Raw genomic sequence first — 16,203 nt, 5'->3', positions numbered from 1 at the left:
TTCGAAGTGACGCGGAGCCGAGCACTTAATACTGTGTCCTAGACATCTGTAACTAGTGGCCTAGGCTTTGGTTTTTCTAGGCCATCCTTTCTGAAAATGCTGATTTTTGTCAATCGTTTTTTGAAAAGTCGCATTTTTCAGATTTTCTGAAATTTCAACAAAAAAAGAAGGGGTGGGGTTACTGTAGGAATTTTTCTTGAAAAATTCTCATGTAATTGTCCGAATAAAAAACTTTCAAATCGGATTTTACGGGATTTTTTGGATTTTTCGAATTTTCATGAATTTTCAAACTAACTATTTTCAGAATTTTTTTTTGGATTTTTGGAAGTGAACTAAATACTTAATTTATGGATTTTAAGATATTTTTCAGACTTCAAAATTCCAAAAAAATCTTTAAAATCGAAAAAAAAAATCTAAACTTACAAATGCGATCCTTATCCTCAAAATTGGAATACAGACTGCTTATAAAGGGGTGTCCATTGAGATCTTTAGTCATAAACTCCAGAATCTTCTTTTCCCGAATAATAGCTCCCATTTTCTGGTGCTTCATCAAATGCTCTTTTTCAAGAACCTTGATGGCAAAAGTGGCATTGGTGCCCACTTCGCGGCATCGAAACACCTGGAAATAGTTACATTTAAAGGCGCATAACTTGATTAAGATTTGGAATTTAAAAAAAAATTCAAATTGGAAAATATTGGACTTGAAAAGAGCTACAAAATGATATAAAACGAGGCTAGGTTTGAAAGTTGGTAAGACATTTAAAATTGAAATTTCTAGAAGTATGGAAATCTGGAGTGTGGTCATGTTTTATATCATTCTGAAGCTCTTTTCGTGTTCTATATTTCTCATTTTGACTTTTTTGAAAATAATGATTTAAAGGGATTTAATGATTCAAAAACCGGAGGTGATCAGAACTACGCTCAAGAAAAGAATGTGTTATTAAAAGTTTTTGAAACAGGAAAACAAAAATTTCATAGTTCTTGCAAAAAGTTTACGAATAATGTTGATGAGCTCAGAAAATGCTCCAAATTTGATATTTTTTGAAAACGCAAATTGAAAAATGTAGGATTTGAAAAGAGCTCCGAAATGATATAAAATATGGTTGGTATGAAAATTGAAAAGACACTTGAAATCTGAATTTTTTGAAATATCGGATTTTGGAATGTGGTCTTGTTTCATATCATTTTGAAGCTCTTTTCAAGTTCTACATTTTCCATTTCGAATTTTCTACGCTGTTGGAAATTTCGGCTGCCAACCGATGGCTTAATTAAAAGGAATGATTATGCATTGGCTTTTAAATTTCTTAAAAATTGTTATTTTCAAGAATTTTAAAGTGGAAAATATAGAACTTGAAAAGAGCTTCAAAATGATATATAACAAGACTATGTTCCAAAATTCGATGTTTTCGAAGAATCGATTTGAAGTGTCTCTTCAATTTTTGAAACTATTTTTGGAATGTGGCCATGTTTTATATCATTTGGAAGCTCTTTTCAAATCCTATATTTTCCAATATGAGTTTTTCAAAAATTTAGATTTTGAAGCAAGTTATACGCCTTTAAATTCGACTCACCTGACTGTAGGCTCCTTCGCCTAGACGAGCGATGAACTTGAAGTCCATTGGAGTCTTCTGAGTGTCCATTCTTGTTTCTGAAGACATTTGGAAGTTTTGAATTGGAATTGGTGGACAAATTTCTAGAAAATTGGGTAACCGGGGAATGAGTCTGGCAAAAATAGAACAAATTTGGGAAATTGGGACATATAAAATTGTTTTTCAGATTTTCAGATTTTAAGAAAATTAGTGAAAAGGGGAGGATTATGGAGTTTCAGATTAAGGAAAATTTGGAATTCCAGAATTTCAAGATTTTCAGATAAGCGACATTTTTGAAAATTTTGAATTTGAAGATATTTAAAAAATTTCAGGTTTCCTGGATATTCGACATTGTAGGAAACTCGAAATTTTCAAAAACTGAGATTCTGGAGTTTTAGATTTTCAAATTTTTCAGATTTTACAAAAATTCAGATTTTCTGAAATTTTGAAATTCTGGAAAATGTAAATTCACTGAAATTCCGAAATTCAAAAATTTAGATTTTAGAATTCCAGAAATTTTCAATTTTGATTCTAGATTTCTACGGTTTTTAGATTTCCACATTCAATTTTTCAGAAAATTTTGGAAAATTCAAATTTCAGATTTTTTTGAAAATTCAAAATTCTAGAAAATTCGAAATTTCTAAAAATTCTGAAAACGGAATTCTAGAAAAATCGACACTTCCGAAAATTCTGAATTTGGGAACTTTCCGATTTTTTTTTTGAAATTTCAAATTTTCGGAAAATTGGTCATTCAAATGTTCAAATTCCTGATTACAGTAATTTGTAATTTTTGCAAATTTTCGCAAATTTTTTAAAATGAAATTTCCGATTTTCAGTTTTTCAGAAATATAGAAAAAAAATTCTACGAAATTTGAACAAAATAAAAAAACTGAATAAGACAAAAAAAGGAAAAAAATTCGGATAAAAACGTCCTCGTAGTTTTCGTAGCCACCAAAATTACCTTGTTTACAAGTCTTCAAAAACAAAAAGAGATAAGAGATTTTGAAGAGACGCAGAGAAACGAGAAACCTTATCAAATGCGTGGTTGTTTATGGCATAAACGGAAGTTCTTTTTCTCTTGTTTTTTTGGGTCATTTGGCACACTAATTGAGAACTTTGGCTTAATGGTTTTAAAGGAAAGAAATTTGAAAAATTGAAAAAAAATTTTTTTGATAAAATTTTTTTTTCGAAAAATCAAATTTTCTCAAACTTTCAAAGATTTCTTTCTGTCATTTTTAAAAATTAGGGCTTTTTTAAAACAATTTTTAGCCCCAAAGTTGAGGTTTTTAGCTCAAAATTCCAGAAATATATATTCTATTTTTAAACCAAAATTTATCAATTTTTCCGGCCTAAAAACTTTCAAGATAGTTTTTAAAAACAATATTTTTCCAGATGTTCCATTTTCCTATCCGTTTAATCGATAAAAATCCTGAAAATCCGCTGAAATTCCAGCCAAATAGCAACTTGTTTTTTTCGCCAGTACGACACTCCGCTATCCCGCCTAGCGCGCCTTGTTTACCGTAAATCTACACCTGAATTCATGGCATAAACAAGTGTGACGCATTGTTTTCGATGGTTTTTTGCAGATTTTTTCGAGATTTTCGGATTAAAAATTGTGCTAGAATTGTTGAAATACATTAATATTTTGAAAATCTCATGGAAAATATGCGAAAATCGGTGGAAATGAAACTGAAACGAAGAATTTCGATTTTTGGCTGAAATTCGCTGAAAATAGCTGTAATTTTTAGGTTTTGAAGAGAAAAATGAAATAAGAAGCAATAAAAATAATAAAAAAGTTTATCCGACAAAAATCAGGGAAAACCTGAAAAATGAAAATTTCGGCGAAAACCAAAATTTAGGTCGTTTTCGATATTTTCAGACGAAAAATGGATAAAATTGTAAGAATTTGAAATAAAATATGTAAAACATCAAAAAATTGACAAATTTTTTTCAGGTTATCTGAAGCTCCGACTTTACGACCTTCTAGCTCAGAAGATACTCGTCTATATCGTTTGAAAACATAAAATTCTGAAAACCCATCAAATTGGATGCAATTTGCAACAAAAATCACTTTTCTAATCCTTCTAGGAGTAAAGTTATAAGCATTCAACGTTTTGAAGGTTAGAGACGCTGACACTCTAACTGTCTGCGTCTCAAGTCTCCTTGAAAATATGAAGCAACGAATTCTGCTCATTTCCCAACAAAAATCAAGTCTCTAGCTCAATTTTGAAGCGAGTTATTACTCTCGTCCGAAATCAATGCACGTTGCGGCCGAAAATTTACTCAAAATCGCATCGTCGGTCGCACAGCAAAAACAACAAATGGATGCATGCGCCTTTAAATACCGTACCTCGGGCGTTTTTTTTATTTTGGGCCCTTTTTGCTGTTTTTTCTATTTTATAAGTAAAATAATTAAAGATTTATAAGAATTACACAAAATCAGACAGAAACAAGCGAAAAATAAGAGAAAAAGGCAGAAACTCGATAAATGTTGAGGTACTGTATTAAAGGCGCATGCAATAATTTGAAAAATACAGTAGTGTTCTCTCTGTGGGAGCTAAGCTCCGCCCACCGTTGTTTTCTCGGCCGTAATGTGCATTGATTTCGGACAAGAGTAATAGAGATCGATTTGTTCCCAGGGCGCGGTCAGACGGAGGTGGTCAGCGGCGCGCGTCGCTTATCACCTCTCGCTGCCTGCGCCCTCGCAGCAAATAAGACTATTACTCGCTTCAAAAGTGAGCTAGAAATTTGGTTTTTGCGTGAAAGAGAGAGGAAAAGTTGCTTAGCAAACTTTTTCAGAGAGGAAAAAGTACTAAATAAATTTTTTGGGATTATAATGTTCAAAATATTTTATGTTGGGTCCAAAAATGTCAAAAAAGAAAATCAAAATTTCGAAGAACTTTTCTCTTTTTGAATTTATGAAATTTCCAAAAAATTACTGTTTCAATAGAATTTTTTAAAATTTCAATAAATTGAAAATTCGCTAATTTCGGTATTATTGTTTTTTTCGAAAGTTAGAAAAAGGGGTTTCAAAAAAAAAAGGTTTTTTAAATTAAAAATTCGAAAAATCTGAGAAAAAAATTTTGAAATTTTCTGTTTTAAATTTTTATTAAAAGAAAATATTTCGACGATTTTTTACTGACGAGTCGGAATTTGAGTCGGAATTTAAAAAATTAAATTGAAAATTAAACGTGGTGTACCGTGGAATTTTTTATTGCATCACAATGTGCAGAAATGCATGTAGATTGACATAAAACTAAAGAAAAAATTCCAAAAAACTTCTTTCATCGAAGAAAAACGCCTCCAAAAATACGCTGAAAGCCCTTAGGGACGAGGTTTTTTTCTAGGCCGCCCGGTGAGTAAAAGCGCGCGAATTCAAACTTTTAAAATTTTTTCGCTCGTTTTCACTTTTTTTTCGGTTTTTTCAAGAGTTTTCTAGGTTTTTGTCAATTTTTTTTTCCAGATACATCGGAAAATTTGAAAAAAACTGTGAAAACGAGCGAAAAAATTTTAAAAGTTTGAATTCGCGCGCTTTTACTCACCGGGCGGCCTAGAAAAAAACCTCGTCCCTAAGGGCTTTCAGCGTATTTTTCGATGCGTTTTTCTCGATGAAAGAATTTTTTTTGAACTTTTTCTTTATTTTTATGTCAATCTACATGCATTTCTGCACATTTTGATGCAATACAAAAATTTCACCGTACACCACCTTTAAACATTTTTCACTTTTTCGAATTTCCGAAAATCAAAAAAATTACTGTTTCAAAAAATGTTGTTATATCTAGTTTCTTTGAAAAAAAAATTTTTCGATATTAAAAGTTTTTAAAAGTTTTAACAATTTTCGCTTCAATAGTGTCTTCAAAATATGCAAAACGATTGATAGAAAATTTTGAAACAGAAAAATTTAGTTTTTTGTAAAAAAGTTTTTTAAAAATAAATTTCATTAAAAATGTCTAAAAATCCTTTCAAAAATTCGAAATTTACAGTTTCCCACACTTTGATTTTTTTTTCTAGGTCCGTATTTTCAGAAGTCCTGAAATTCGGAAAAAATGTTTTTCGAAAAATTACTGTTTCAATTTTTTTTACAAATTTTTGAAAAATTCTTCTGAAAGCTAATACTCCTACATATGTCCAAAAACCTCAAATTTCCAATAGTTTTTTTCTCAAAAGCCTCTTTCTCCGGATTACAGCATTGTTCGAAGTTTTTCAACCTCAATATCTGATTTTCAAAAAAAAACGTGAAAATCAAAAAAAAAATATTTTTGTTGAAAAAGTCTACATATTCTGAAAAGAACACAAAATTCTAGTCGAGACCCCAAAAGGGATTAATAACCTACGACCATTTTGAGCCGAGTTATGGTCATTTGAAGTTTTGAGGGTGAGAGACGCAGAGAAACGAGACACACTGCGTCGCTAGCCCTATAACTTCAAATGCCCGTAACTCGGCTCAAAATTGTCCTATAAACTTGATTTTTAGATTATTTTGTAGGAAATGTGAAGTTTGTTTTTATGATACCAAATCTCACACATTTCATTCCAGACTCAAAGAACAACAATTCCACATGATGATGTAGTTTTTGTTGACAAATCATCTGGATAAAAAATATACAAAATTTCCGTCAAAATCCTTCAAAAATCAACTTACGACGACGATTCTGAGCCGGGTTATGGTCATTCAAAGATTTCGGGGTGAGAGACGCAGAGAAACGAGACACACTGCGTCTCTAGCCCTCAACCTTAAAATAGTCGTATCTCGGCTCGAAATCGTCTTAGAAACTTAATTTTTTCTGAATTCTAGAGCAAAGTTCGGCGCTTTTTTGTTACTTTAAAAAAATCTCTATTTCTCAGAATCCCGAGTCTCAAGAATGCGACTCAAAATCGTTAAAAATGGTCCATTTTTTGCTCTTTTTCCCCTTCAAAAGATACTTGTCCGTCCAGGTATCCTCTCCACTCTCTCTCTCTCTCTTTGCTAATAACTAAATACGCCGGTGTCTTTCCACCCGGCCTTCCCCACCAATCGTTATCTGCTCTCCTTTCTGTCTAGCACTCTCTCCGTATTCCACACTCTCTTCATCAAGTCAGCCACCACCCCATCAGGCACCAACGCACCGCTAGACAACATAACCCCTCCAACGAAACACATTTCCTCTGCGTCTCTCACCCCCCCCCCTCTCTCTCTCTCTAACTTCCCTTCTCTGCCACGTTTGCACCATTCGTCCGTTCGACCTTTTAGACGCTCGGCACTGACGAGAGAGTGTGCGGGACGAAGAGAGTTAGAGAAAAAGAGAGAGAGAGAGTGTTTTTTCTCGACAGCAGCATATAGCCGTCCGTCGTCCTTCTTCCATACGTATTATTGTGTGTTTTGTCTTCTTCCTCTTCTTCTTGTTTTGTTGAGGAGAAGAGAGAATTGATTAGTAGAGAACATGAACCCTTTGTCAATTGATAAGGAGCTTAATTGGTGTGAGAATCATTGTAGGATAGGTTTAAAAAAGATCCCCGACTCAGTTTAGGCCTAGTCCAAACCTATTTTAAGCCGTAAAATCCCTAACTTTTTATGCCAATTTTAGAGTTTTAAGGACATGTTCAGGACACTAGGAGCGATGCCAAGATCCCTGAGAAGTCCCAGAAATAATTAGGCTTAATTAGCTATAATAAAGCTTAATTTTTAAAAATAGGCTCTAAGACATTCCAGGCCTGTTTTGGGCTTGAAAAAGTTCAAATTTTTAGGGCAATTTTGAGTTCCTAAGTTCATTTATATAGCCTTCTAGGACATTTTTAGGCTTAATTACAGTGTAATTTAAGGTCGAATAAGCTTGAAAAACTTCGAAATTTTAAGAACATTTTCAGGATATTTTAGGTTTGTGAAAACGCTTTGTGAATTGAGGTTTTCGATTCAATGAAGTTTATGTTTCAAAATTGAAACATCAAAAATGTTTCTAGGTTCGATTACGATTGAGGTTTTTTGGCTTTTTTAGGTTTTTAAGGAAATTTTTTGAGCTTTTTAGAGTACTTTTTAGACTTGGAAGATTACTAGAAAAATCGAGTTTTATGATAAAAAATCGAGAGACTTCCTAGACTTATTTTAAACTCGCCAAACTTATTTTAAGCTTGCTAAGCTCGGGTATGTAAAATTACAGATAAGCCTTCTTTTGCTTATATCTCAAAAACAAGTAAAGCTGCAGGAAAGTTGTTAACTACAAAATTGCTCAGCATAAAATTTCCTACAAATTTTCTCTTAAAACTTTTGTTCTAGCTCCTTTCCTTCTCGAGAAACAACTTGTGCAAGCAAAGTGTGCAATTGCGCGTGGGTGCGTCCACACGCGTTATTGTGGACTTGACGACAGAGGATGTATCTGGAGAAGGGGAATAGCTAAAAAATATTTTCAATAGGAAACTGATTGGAAATTATATGCTGAGCAATTTTGTAGTTGACAATTTTTTTGAAGCTACAGTAGTTTTTGAGATATACTCTTTTTTTTTCGGAATGAGATCCAAAATTTCAGATTTTCTTTGAAATTTTGGCTGAATTTCGTTCAAGCCTAGTCATGATTAGTCTCTTTTTTAGGCTTATAAAAAGACACAATTTATGAATTTGCTTTCAGCCCAATTACTGTACCCTGGGGTACTACTGTACGTCGCTCTCTCATTTTCGCTCTTTTCGCTCAGTTTTCATCCATTTTTTTTGTATTTTCTGATTTTTTAGAACCATGGAATCAACCTCCGACAAGAAACCGGAAATCAAAAAACCGGAAACCAAAAAAATGTCAAAGAAGGAGCAAATGGCGAAATTGCAGAAAGCAACTGATTTTCTGTCCAATAATCTGAACCAAATGACAATTGATCACTTCAAAAAGGAGGCTGGTAAGTCAGTTCTTCAGAATTATTGTAGTCTTTTACAAATTCAATTTGTACGTTTTAATCCTTCAAAATGAGCTAAAAATCATTGTATTTAGTCCATTTTGAGCAAAGATACGTTCAATTGGGTATCTGCACGGAAAAGCTACAGTAACCTATCTCAAAAAGGGGCGAATGAGCAATAAATAACATTTTTGAATTTGCCTGTTTTAGAGCTTCAAAATGAGTATAAACATGCCTAAATTCTCTTCAAATTTCGTTGGGTTACGGTAGCTCCAAAATTTTATTTAAAAAATTTTTTTGAAAAAAAAACTGAACATCTTTGAATTCACATTTTCAGAGATTTTATGAAATCCCTAGTTTAAAACAAACTGCGAAATTCAAATTCCTCACTGAAAACTACCCCAAAAACCCCCAAAAATCGATAATGGCCTAGCTTTTCAAATGGTGGCCTAGAAATTTTTCAAGTTTTGAAGTCAAAAAAATCCATTTAAAGCCCAAAAATCCAAATTTCAGAGAAACAAGGCGACAATGCTCAGGAGGCCATGAGAGCCAGAATTGCTCAGTATGACCTGGATTCTTCGTGCTCGGATGGTGAAGACTATATGTTTGATGATGATGACGATGCAGACACTTTGAACCTGTTCGGTGAGTCAAAGCTCGAAAAAACGCGACCAAAGCGCCCCAGTGCATGAAAATAGCAATATCCTAGGGTTTTTCTAGAAATTTCTAGACATTTTTAAAAATTTCATCGATTTTCAAGCGAAAAAAAACCAAAAATTTGAACTCTACGCTGAGAACTAGTCCAGAAAACTATTTTTTTCAGCTCATGGCCTAACTTTCCAAATAATGGCCTAGAATTTCCAAAAACTCGGTTACCATGGATTTTTTGATTTTTTGGTTTTCTGTGTAGTCTTTTATGGGAAATTCAAATTTCTCGTCAAAAACTAGCCTAAAAACCATCAAACACGACTCATGGCCTAACTTTCCAAGTGGTGGCCTAGAAAATTCAAAAACTCGGCCACCTTCAAAATTTTCAGTTTTTCATGGTTTCCATGGAAGTTTTTGATGAGAAATTCAAATTTCTCGTCAAAAACTAGCCTAGAAAACTGACTTTAATAACTCATGACCTAACTTTCCGAGTGGTGGCCTAGAAAACCCAAAAACTCGGCCCCTTAGGAATTTCTCCGTTTTTTATGGTTGCCGGGGTGGTTTCCGATGGGGAGCTCGAATTTCCCGTCAAAAACTAGTCTTGAACACTGCCTCAATAACTCATGGCCTAACTTTCCAAATGACGGCCTAGAATTTTCAAAAACTCGGCCACCTAGGAGCTTTCTGATTTTCCATGTTTTCTGGAGTAGTTTTTGATAAGAAATTTGAATTTCATGCTGAAAACTAGCCTTGAAAACTGCTTTAATAGCTCATGGCCTAACTTTTCAACCGATGGCCTAGAAAATTCAAAAACTCGGCCACCATCAAAAATCATGATTTTTAATGGTTTCTAGGGTAGTTTTTGATGGGGAATTTGATGTTTTGCATTTTGACATCTGAAAACAAATTCAAAAGTCTGAAAATCACTATTTTTCAGAAGAAGAATGGGAAGATGTAATTGAAGACGCAAAAAAACAGGCAGAAAAGCGAAAGAACGCGCCAAAGGCGCCCCAGCCAGAAAAGAAGAACTAATTTCTTCGCATGATGACGTCATCCCCATTCCATTTCATGATCCCGATTTCTCCCGATTCCCTCATAATTCCCCAGATCTTGATTTTTTAAAAACTAATAAAAAAATTATTTGTTAATTTTTAATTTTTAATTTTTTTTCAATTTTCCAAGGTTTCCACCCCTTGTTCTATACCTTTGTATCTATTTTTTTGTTGCATTTTTTTGAATTTTTAAATTTGCCGCCAGATTTTTTTTCAAATTTGAAATTTCAAAATTTTCAGAGTCATCTCAGGAGCTTAAGAAATGTTGTCGATCAGATCCGGACGGGTAAAGACAAGAGAGTAAGTGAACAGACATGTTTCGGAGAAAAAGATTACTGTAATTTCAGAGAACTAAGAAATGAAGCGGAGCAAAGGGAACAGGAGATCAAACGCCTTCACAAGCTTCTCGAGACCCAAACAGAGAGTATGCTGCAAAAGTGAGTTTTTTGAGAATATCTGGACATCCGGACACACATAATTTTAGTAGAGGATTGTTAAAAATTTTATGCTGAGCAATTTTGTAGTCGACCACTTTTTCCTAGGTTCCGTACGTTTTGAGATACGCGGCTTTGAAAAAAGGACCACCTACAGAGCAAGGAGGGGCTTAGAAAGGAGGTTCCAATTTAAAGGCGCATATCTCAAAAACTACGGTAGCTAGTAAAAAGTTGTAAACTGCAAAATTGCTCAGCTTAATATTAAAATTATGTACATATTCGGGTTAAGAACTTCTTTCTAGATACTGTATTTTTTGAGATGTGCGCTTTTAAAGTGTGCACTTCCTTCTGAGCTCCCCCCCCTTTGTTCTATAAGAGCTCTTCTTTAAAGGCGCATGTCTCAAAAAGCACCATAGGTAGAAGAAAGTTGTCAACTACAAAATTGCTCAGCATAAAATTTTACACAACCTCCAAAAATTTCCAGCCAAAAAATGCACCATATCATCGAGGAGCTCGAACGCAAGGATATGCAAATTCTGAACTTTCAATTGAGCACTGTAAAAGAGAATCGAATGATCAATAAGAATTTCGATAATCTGATTGGAGTGATTGAAAAATCGTTGGAGCAGAAAAATGAGCAAAAGTCTGTGGATTGGAGAGTTCAAAGTCTGAGACGAGAGTTGGCAGTGAAAAAGGAGAAGATCTCGGCGTTGGAGAGGGAGAATCGACATTTGGAGAAGGAGAACAAGAGTCAGGAGGAGATTTTTAGGTAAGGATTTAGTTACAGAACTAGCCAACAATCAAGTTTCTAGCTCAATTTTGAGCCTAGTTATGGCCATTGGAAAAAGTAGAGAATGTTTAGCTTTTTTATCATAACACAGTTTCAATTTTTCTTGAAAGTTACTATAAGTTTTTCCTGTTCCAAATTTTCAAGTTAAAATTGGTATTCTATGGGTTCACCGTTCCGTACGTGAAAAATTAGTGTGCCTAAAACTTCAAATGGCCGTATCTTGACTCAAAATGACCGAAACTTGATTTTTGTCAGAAATTTTTCTGAAGTTTTTACTGTTTCAAAATTGCAAATTGAAATTTGTAATATATTGAACTACTACGGTATTTGTGCTCGCAATGATTTTATCAGAACCCTCTAAAAATCAAGTTTCTACGACCATTTTGAGCCGAGTTATAGCCATTTGAAATGTTGAAGACTAGAGACGCAGACAGCGCTCATTTTTTAAGATTTGTAATTTTTCCAAAAACCTGAGTAATCCTCATCAAAATGAGCTAAGAATCAGCTTTCTACGACAATTTTGGCCCGAGTTATGGTCATTTGAAGTTTTGGGAGCTAGAGACGCAGTGTGTCTCGTTTCTCTGCGTCGCTAACTTCAAAAACTTTCTTTTAGAAATTTTTACTTTTTCAAAATTTCTTATTAAAATTGGTATTGTTATTATCTGAATTCACCAGTCCCTAGGCAAAAAATTAAGGATTTTCAAATAAATTCACTAAAAGGACCCGTGAATTGAGATAGATCCTCGAAATTCAAAGATTCCAAAATTGTAGATGTATGGATGTTTAGTTAGACCATGATTTGAACTAGTTCTCTTAAAAAGAAGAAAAATACACAAACTTTCATTCAAAATCCTTTAAAAAATCAAGTTTCTACGATGACTTTGAGCCAAGTTATGAGAATTGGAAGTTTTGCGGTTAGAGACGCAGAGAAACGAGACACTTCAAATGACTGTATCTTGGCTCAAAATGATTGTAGAAACTTGATTTTTGGAGGAAATTACTAAAAATGTTTTTTTTGTTTCAAATTTCAAATTTTCTCAATTTCAAATCTTCCACTACAGGTCTGGAACTACCGTTCTCTCAAATTTTTCTCAAAACAATTAATTTATGTGAAAAATACAGAAAATTTCCATCAAAAACCCATCAAAAATCAAGTTTTTAGCTCAATTTAGAGTCGAGTTACAGTCATTTGAAGTTTTGGGTGTGAGAGAAGCAGAGAAACGAGACACACTGCGTCTCTAACCCCTTCACTATAAAATGCCTGTATCGCAACTCATAATGATCATAGAAACTTACTTTTTTTTGCCGTAATTACTAGAAATTTTCGCTGTTTCAAAATATCTGATTAAATCTGATATTAGTATCATATGAATTGATCAGGCTCTAGGCAAAAAGTTAAGGATTTTCTGAATAATTTTGTTCAAGGAGCCATGAAGTTTGAAAATTCCAAAGTTAAACACATAGAAAGGCAATTTGAAAAATGAAATAAAGTTGTTGAAAAACATTTCGAAAATCAAGTTTCTAGCTCAACTTTAAGGCAAATTATAGCGATTTGAAGTTTAAGAGAGACGCAGAGAAACGAGACACACTGCGTCTCTCATCCTCCACCTAAAAATGACTGTAACTCGACTCAGAATGACAGTAGAAACTTGATTTTTAGCTCATTTTGCAGGGTAAATTCAGCTCTTTCTAAATATTGTTTTCCAGACTCAAAGAGCACCAATTCCACATGATGATGGATGGGAAGAACCATCTTGTCGGTCGATTCGGAACCGATGTCTCCGACTACTTCCAAGAGATGATTGCCAAGAATCGAACGCTTGAGGATACTGTAGAAACGCTTCAGGATAAAGTGGAGGATATGGAAGAGGACGAGACGAAAATGCAGAATGAAATTAAGAAGCTGAAGGAGGAATTGGAACATGAGAAGAGGAAGAATCTGGAATTGAAGGAGTGGATGAATTTGAAGGAAGAGAGGTTGAGAGAGTTGCGTGAGGAGAAGGATGAGAAGATTGAAGAGTTGAGAAAGGAGATTCAGCAGTTGAAAGGTAGATATTCAAAATCTACGCTAAAAGTTACCCTAGACACAAAAAAAAAACGCAAAGCATCGAAAAAATTCCCAGGTGGCCGAGCTCTTGAGTTTTCTAGGCCACCAAATGTAAAATGCTGTTTTCACTCAAAAATTGATTTTTTTTATCAGATAAAACTCAACAAATCGAATTCCCCATCAAAAACTATCCCGGGAACCATGAAAAATGGGAAAATTCCTAGGTGACCGAGTTTTTAAAAATTCTAGGCCACCAGTTGAAAAGTTAGGCCATGAGCTATTTCGAATCGGGAAAACGGTTTTTTATGCTAGTTTTGGTGAGGAATCCGAATTTCCCATCAGAAACTACTCCAGAAACTATCCACAATCAAAAAAAAAGTGATGGCCGAGTTTTCGGATTTTCTAGGCCACCAGTTGGAAAGTCAGGCCATGACTTACGTCGACTGGGGAAAATAGTCTTCTAGGCTAGTTTTAGACGGTAAATTCGGATTTCCTATCAAAAACTACCACGGAAATCCTGAAAAATTAGAAAAAAATTTTGGTGGCCGAGTTTTTGGATTTTCTAGGCCACCAGTTGAAAAGTTATGCCATGGGCTATGTTTTACAGTTTTCGATACCATTCTTTAGCGACGAATTCAAATTTCATACTATTTTAGGTTGGAAACTAATGAGAATGGAAGAAAACTAAGGTTTTGAGTTTTCTAGGCCACCACTTGAAAATTTAGGCCATGATGTTCATAAGAAATTTTATATAGGTGAAAATACTCAAAATTTCCACTAAAACCTATTAAAAATCAAATTTCTACGATCATTTAGAGCCGAGGTATGGCCATTTAGAGTTTTTGGGGTGAGAGACGCAGAGAAACGAGACACACTGCGTCTCTAACCCTCCCCTTGGAAATGGTCGTATCTCGGCTCAAATTTGAGCTAGAAAGATGGTTTCTGGCTCATTTTGTAGGAAATGCGTTCTATTTTTATATTCTTTACAGTGAAAATACTTTTTTTCAGAATCTCAAGATTCCAAAATCTACGCCCACATCAGTATCGAAAACATCGTTGATTTGGCCGCGGCGTTAAACGGGCCCGACGCGCCAGCCGAGCCAATGAGCAGGGCTCAAGAATGCACAAAACTATTCGAGAAGATCACAAAAGAGGATCCAGAAGCCACGAAATTCCTGGCAGTTCAAGATATGGTGGATTTGATTTGGGATGGGAAATCGAAGGAGGAGATTTTGAGAATTGTGTACAATTTGAGGCAGCACAAGAAGTGGGCGGAGCTTCCCAACTGGAGGACTACTGAGGAATTGGAAGCGATGTTGAAGAAACTTGGGCTTAAGGACCCGAAGGATATCAAGATGTTGAAAAAGTCGGATTTGAAGAAGGCCGGGAAGTTGGTTTGTAAAAAGGACTAATAATTGAGGTTGAGGGTCACTGTAGCTTTCGAGATTTACAGAATTTTCAAATTTTCAAAATTATGCCCAACATTTTTTTTATTTTTCAAATATTTCAAAAATAATCATTTTTCTATTTTTCAAAAATTTAGAATTTTAGAATTTTAGAATTTTAGAATTTTAGAATTTTAGAATTTTAGAATTTTAGAATTTTAGAATTTTAGAATTTCAGAATTTTAGAATTTAGAATTTTCGAATTTTAGAATTTTAGAATTTTAGAATTTTAGAATTTTAGAATTTTAGAATTTTAGAATTTTAGAATTTTAGAATTTTAGAATTTTAGAATTTCAGAATTTTAGAATTTAGAATTTTAGAATTTTAGAATTTCAGAATTTTAGAATTTAGAATTTTAGAATTTCAGAATTTTAGAATTTTAGAATTTTAGAGTTTCAGAATTTTAGAATTTAGAATTTTAGAATTTTAGAATTTTAGAATTTTAGAATTTTAGAATTTTAGAATTTTAGAATTTTAGAATTTTAGAATTTTAGAATTTTAGAATTTTAGAATTTCAGAATTTTAGAATTTTAGAATTTTAGAATTTTAGAATTTTAGAATTTCAGAATTTTAGAATTTAGAATTTTAGAATTTTAGAATTTTAGAATTTTAGAATTTTAGAATTTTGGAATTTTTGAATTTCAGAATTTTAGAATTTTAGAATTTTAGAATTTTAGAATTTAGAATTTTAGAATTTTAGAATTTTAGAATTTTAGAATTTTAGAATTTCAGAATTTTAGAATTTAGAATTTCAGAATTTTAGAATTTTAGAATTTTAGAATTTTAGAATTTTAGAATTTTAGAATTTTAGAATTTCAGAATTTTAGAATTTAGAATTTTAGAATTTTAGAATTTCAGAATTTTAGAATTTAGAATTTTAGAATTTTAGAATTTTAGAATTTTAGAATTTTAGAATTTTAGAATTTTAGAATTTTAGAATTTTAGAATTTTAGAATTTCAGAATTTTAGAATTTAGAATTTTAGAATTTTAGAATTTTAGAATTTTAGAATTTTAGAATTTTGGAATTTTTGAATTTCAGAATTTTAGAATTTCAGAATTTTAGAATTTAGAATTTTAGAATTTTAGAATTTTAGAATTTCAGAATTTTAGAATTTTAGAATTTTAGAATTTTAGAATTTTAGAATTTTAGAATTTTAGAATTTTAGAATTTTAGAATTTTAGAATTTCAGAATTTTAGAATTTAGAATTTTAGAATTTTAGAATTTTAGAATTTTAGAATTTTAGAATTTTAGAATTTTAGAATTTTAGAATTTTAGAATTTCAGAATTTTAGAATTTTAGAATTTTAGAATTTTAGAATTTTAGAATTTCAGACTTTTAGA

The 16,203-nt window shown here is 32.8% G+C and overlaps 3 protein-coding genes across 3 annotated transcripts in view; 2 read left to right on the top strand and 1 right to left on the bottom strand.

The window, feature by feature from the left end:
• CBG15618 overlaps nt 1–1,658 on the bottom strand; it is a gene marked incomplete at both ends in the record, with an annotated part of 11,184 nt that extends 9,526 nt beyond the window's left edge. The window contains 2 exons of the mRNA XM_045236229.1: nt 424–619; nt 1,572–1,658. Of these exons, the coding sequence (XP_045095750.1) occupies nt 424–619; nt 1,572–1,658 (283 nt within the window). The remainder of the gene's footprint in view (nt 1–423; nt 620–1,571) is intronic.
• A 6,635-nt stretch (nt 1,659–8,293) lies between these two features.
• CBG26826 lies at nt 8,294–10,124 on the top strand (the record flags this gene model as incomplete). Its single annotated transcript, XM_045236228.1, has 4 exons — nt 8,294–8,455; nt 8,984–9,089; nt 10,030–10,088; nt 10,116–10,124. 4 exons carry the CDS (start codon nt 8,294–8,296, stop codon nt 10,122–10,124), a joined length of 336 nt encoding a protein of 111 aa, XP_045099735.1.
• Nucleotides 10,125–10,406: 282 nt separating this feature from the next.
• Nucleotides 10,407–16,203, top strand: part of CBG26825 — a gene marked incomplete at both ends in the record, with an annotated part of 8,528 nt that continues 2,731 nt past the window's right edge. The window contains 5 exons of the mRNA XM_045236227.1: nt 10,407–10,444; nt 10,492–10,581; nt 11,063–11,347; nt 13,076–13,416; nt 14,424–14,809. Coding sequence (XP_045099734.1) covers nt 10,407–10,444; nt 10,492–10,581; nt 11,063–11,347; nt 13,076–13,416; nt 14,424–14,809 — 1,140 coding nt within the window. The remainder of the gene's footprint in view (nt 10,445–10,491; nt 10,582–11,062; nt 11,348–13,075; nt 13,417–14,423; nt 14,810–16,203) is intronic.

The sequence above is a fragment of the Caenorhabditis briggsae genome (genome assembly GCF_000004555.2).
Source record: "Caenorhabditis briggsae complete genome, chrIV, whole genome shotgun sequence".
Taxonomy (NCBI): domain Eukaryota; kingdom Metazoa; phylum Nematoda; class Chromadorea; order Rhabditida; family Rhabditidae; genus Caenorhabditis; species Caenorhabditis briggsae.
Note: the sequence above shows the minus strand (reverse complement) of the source record. Positions and strands in the feature narration are given on the sequence as shown.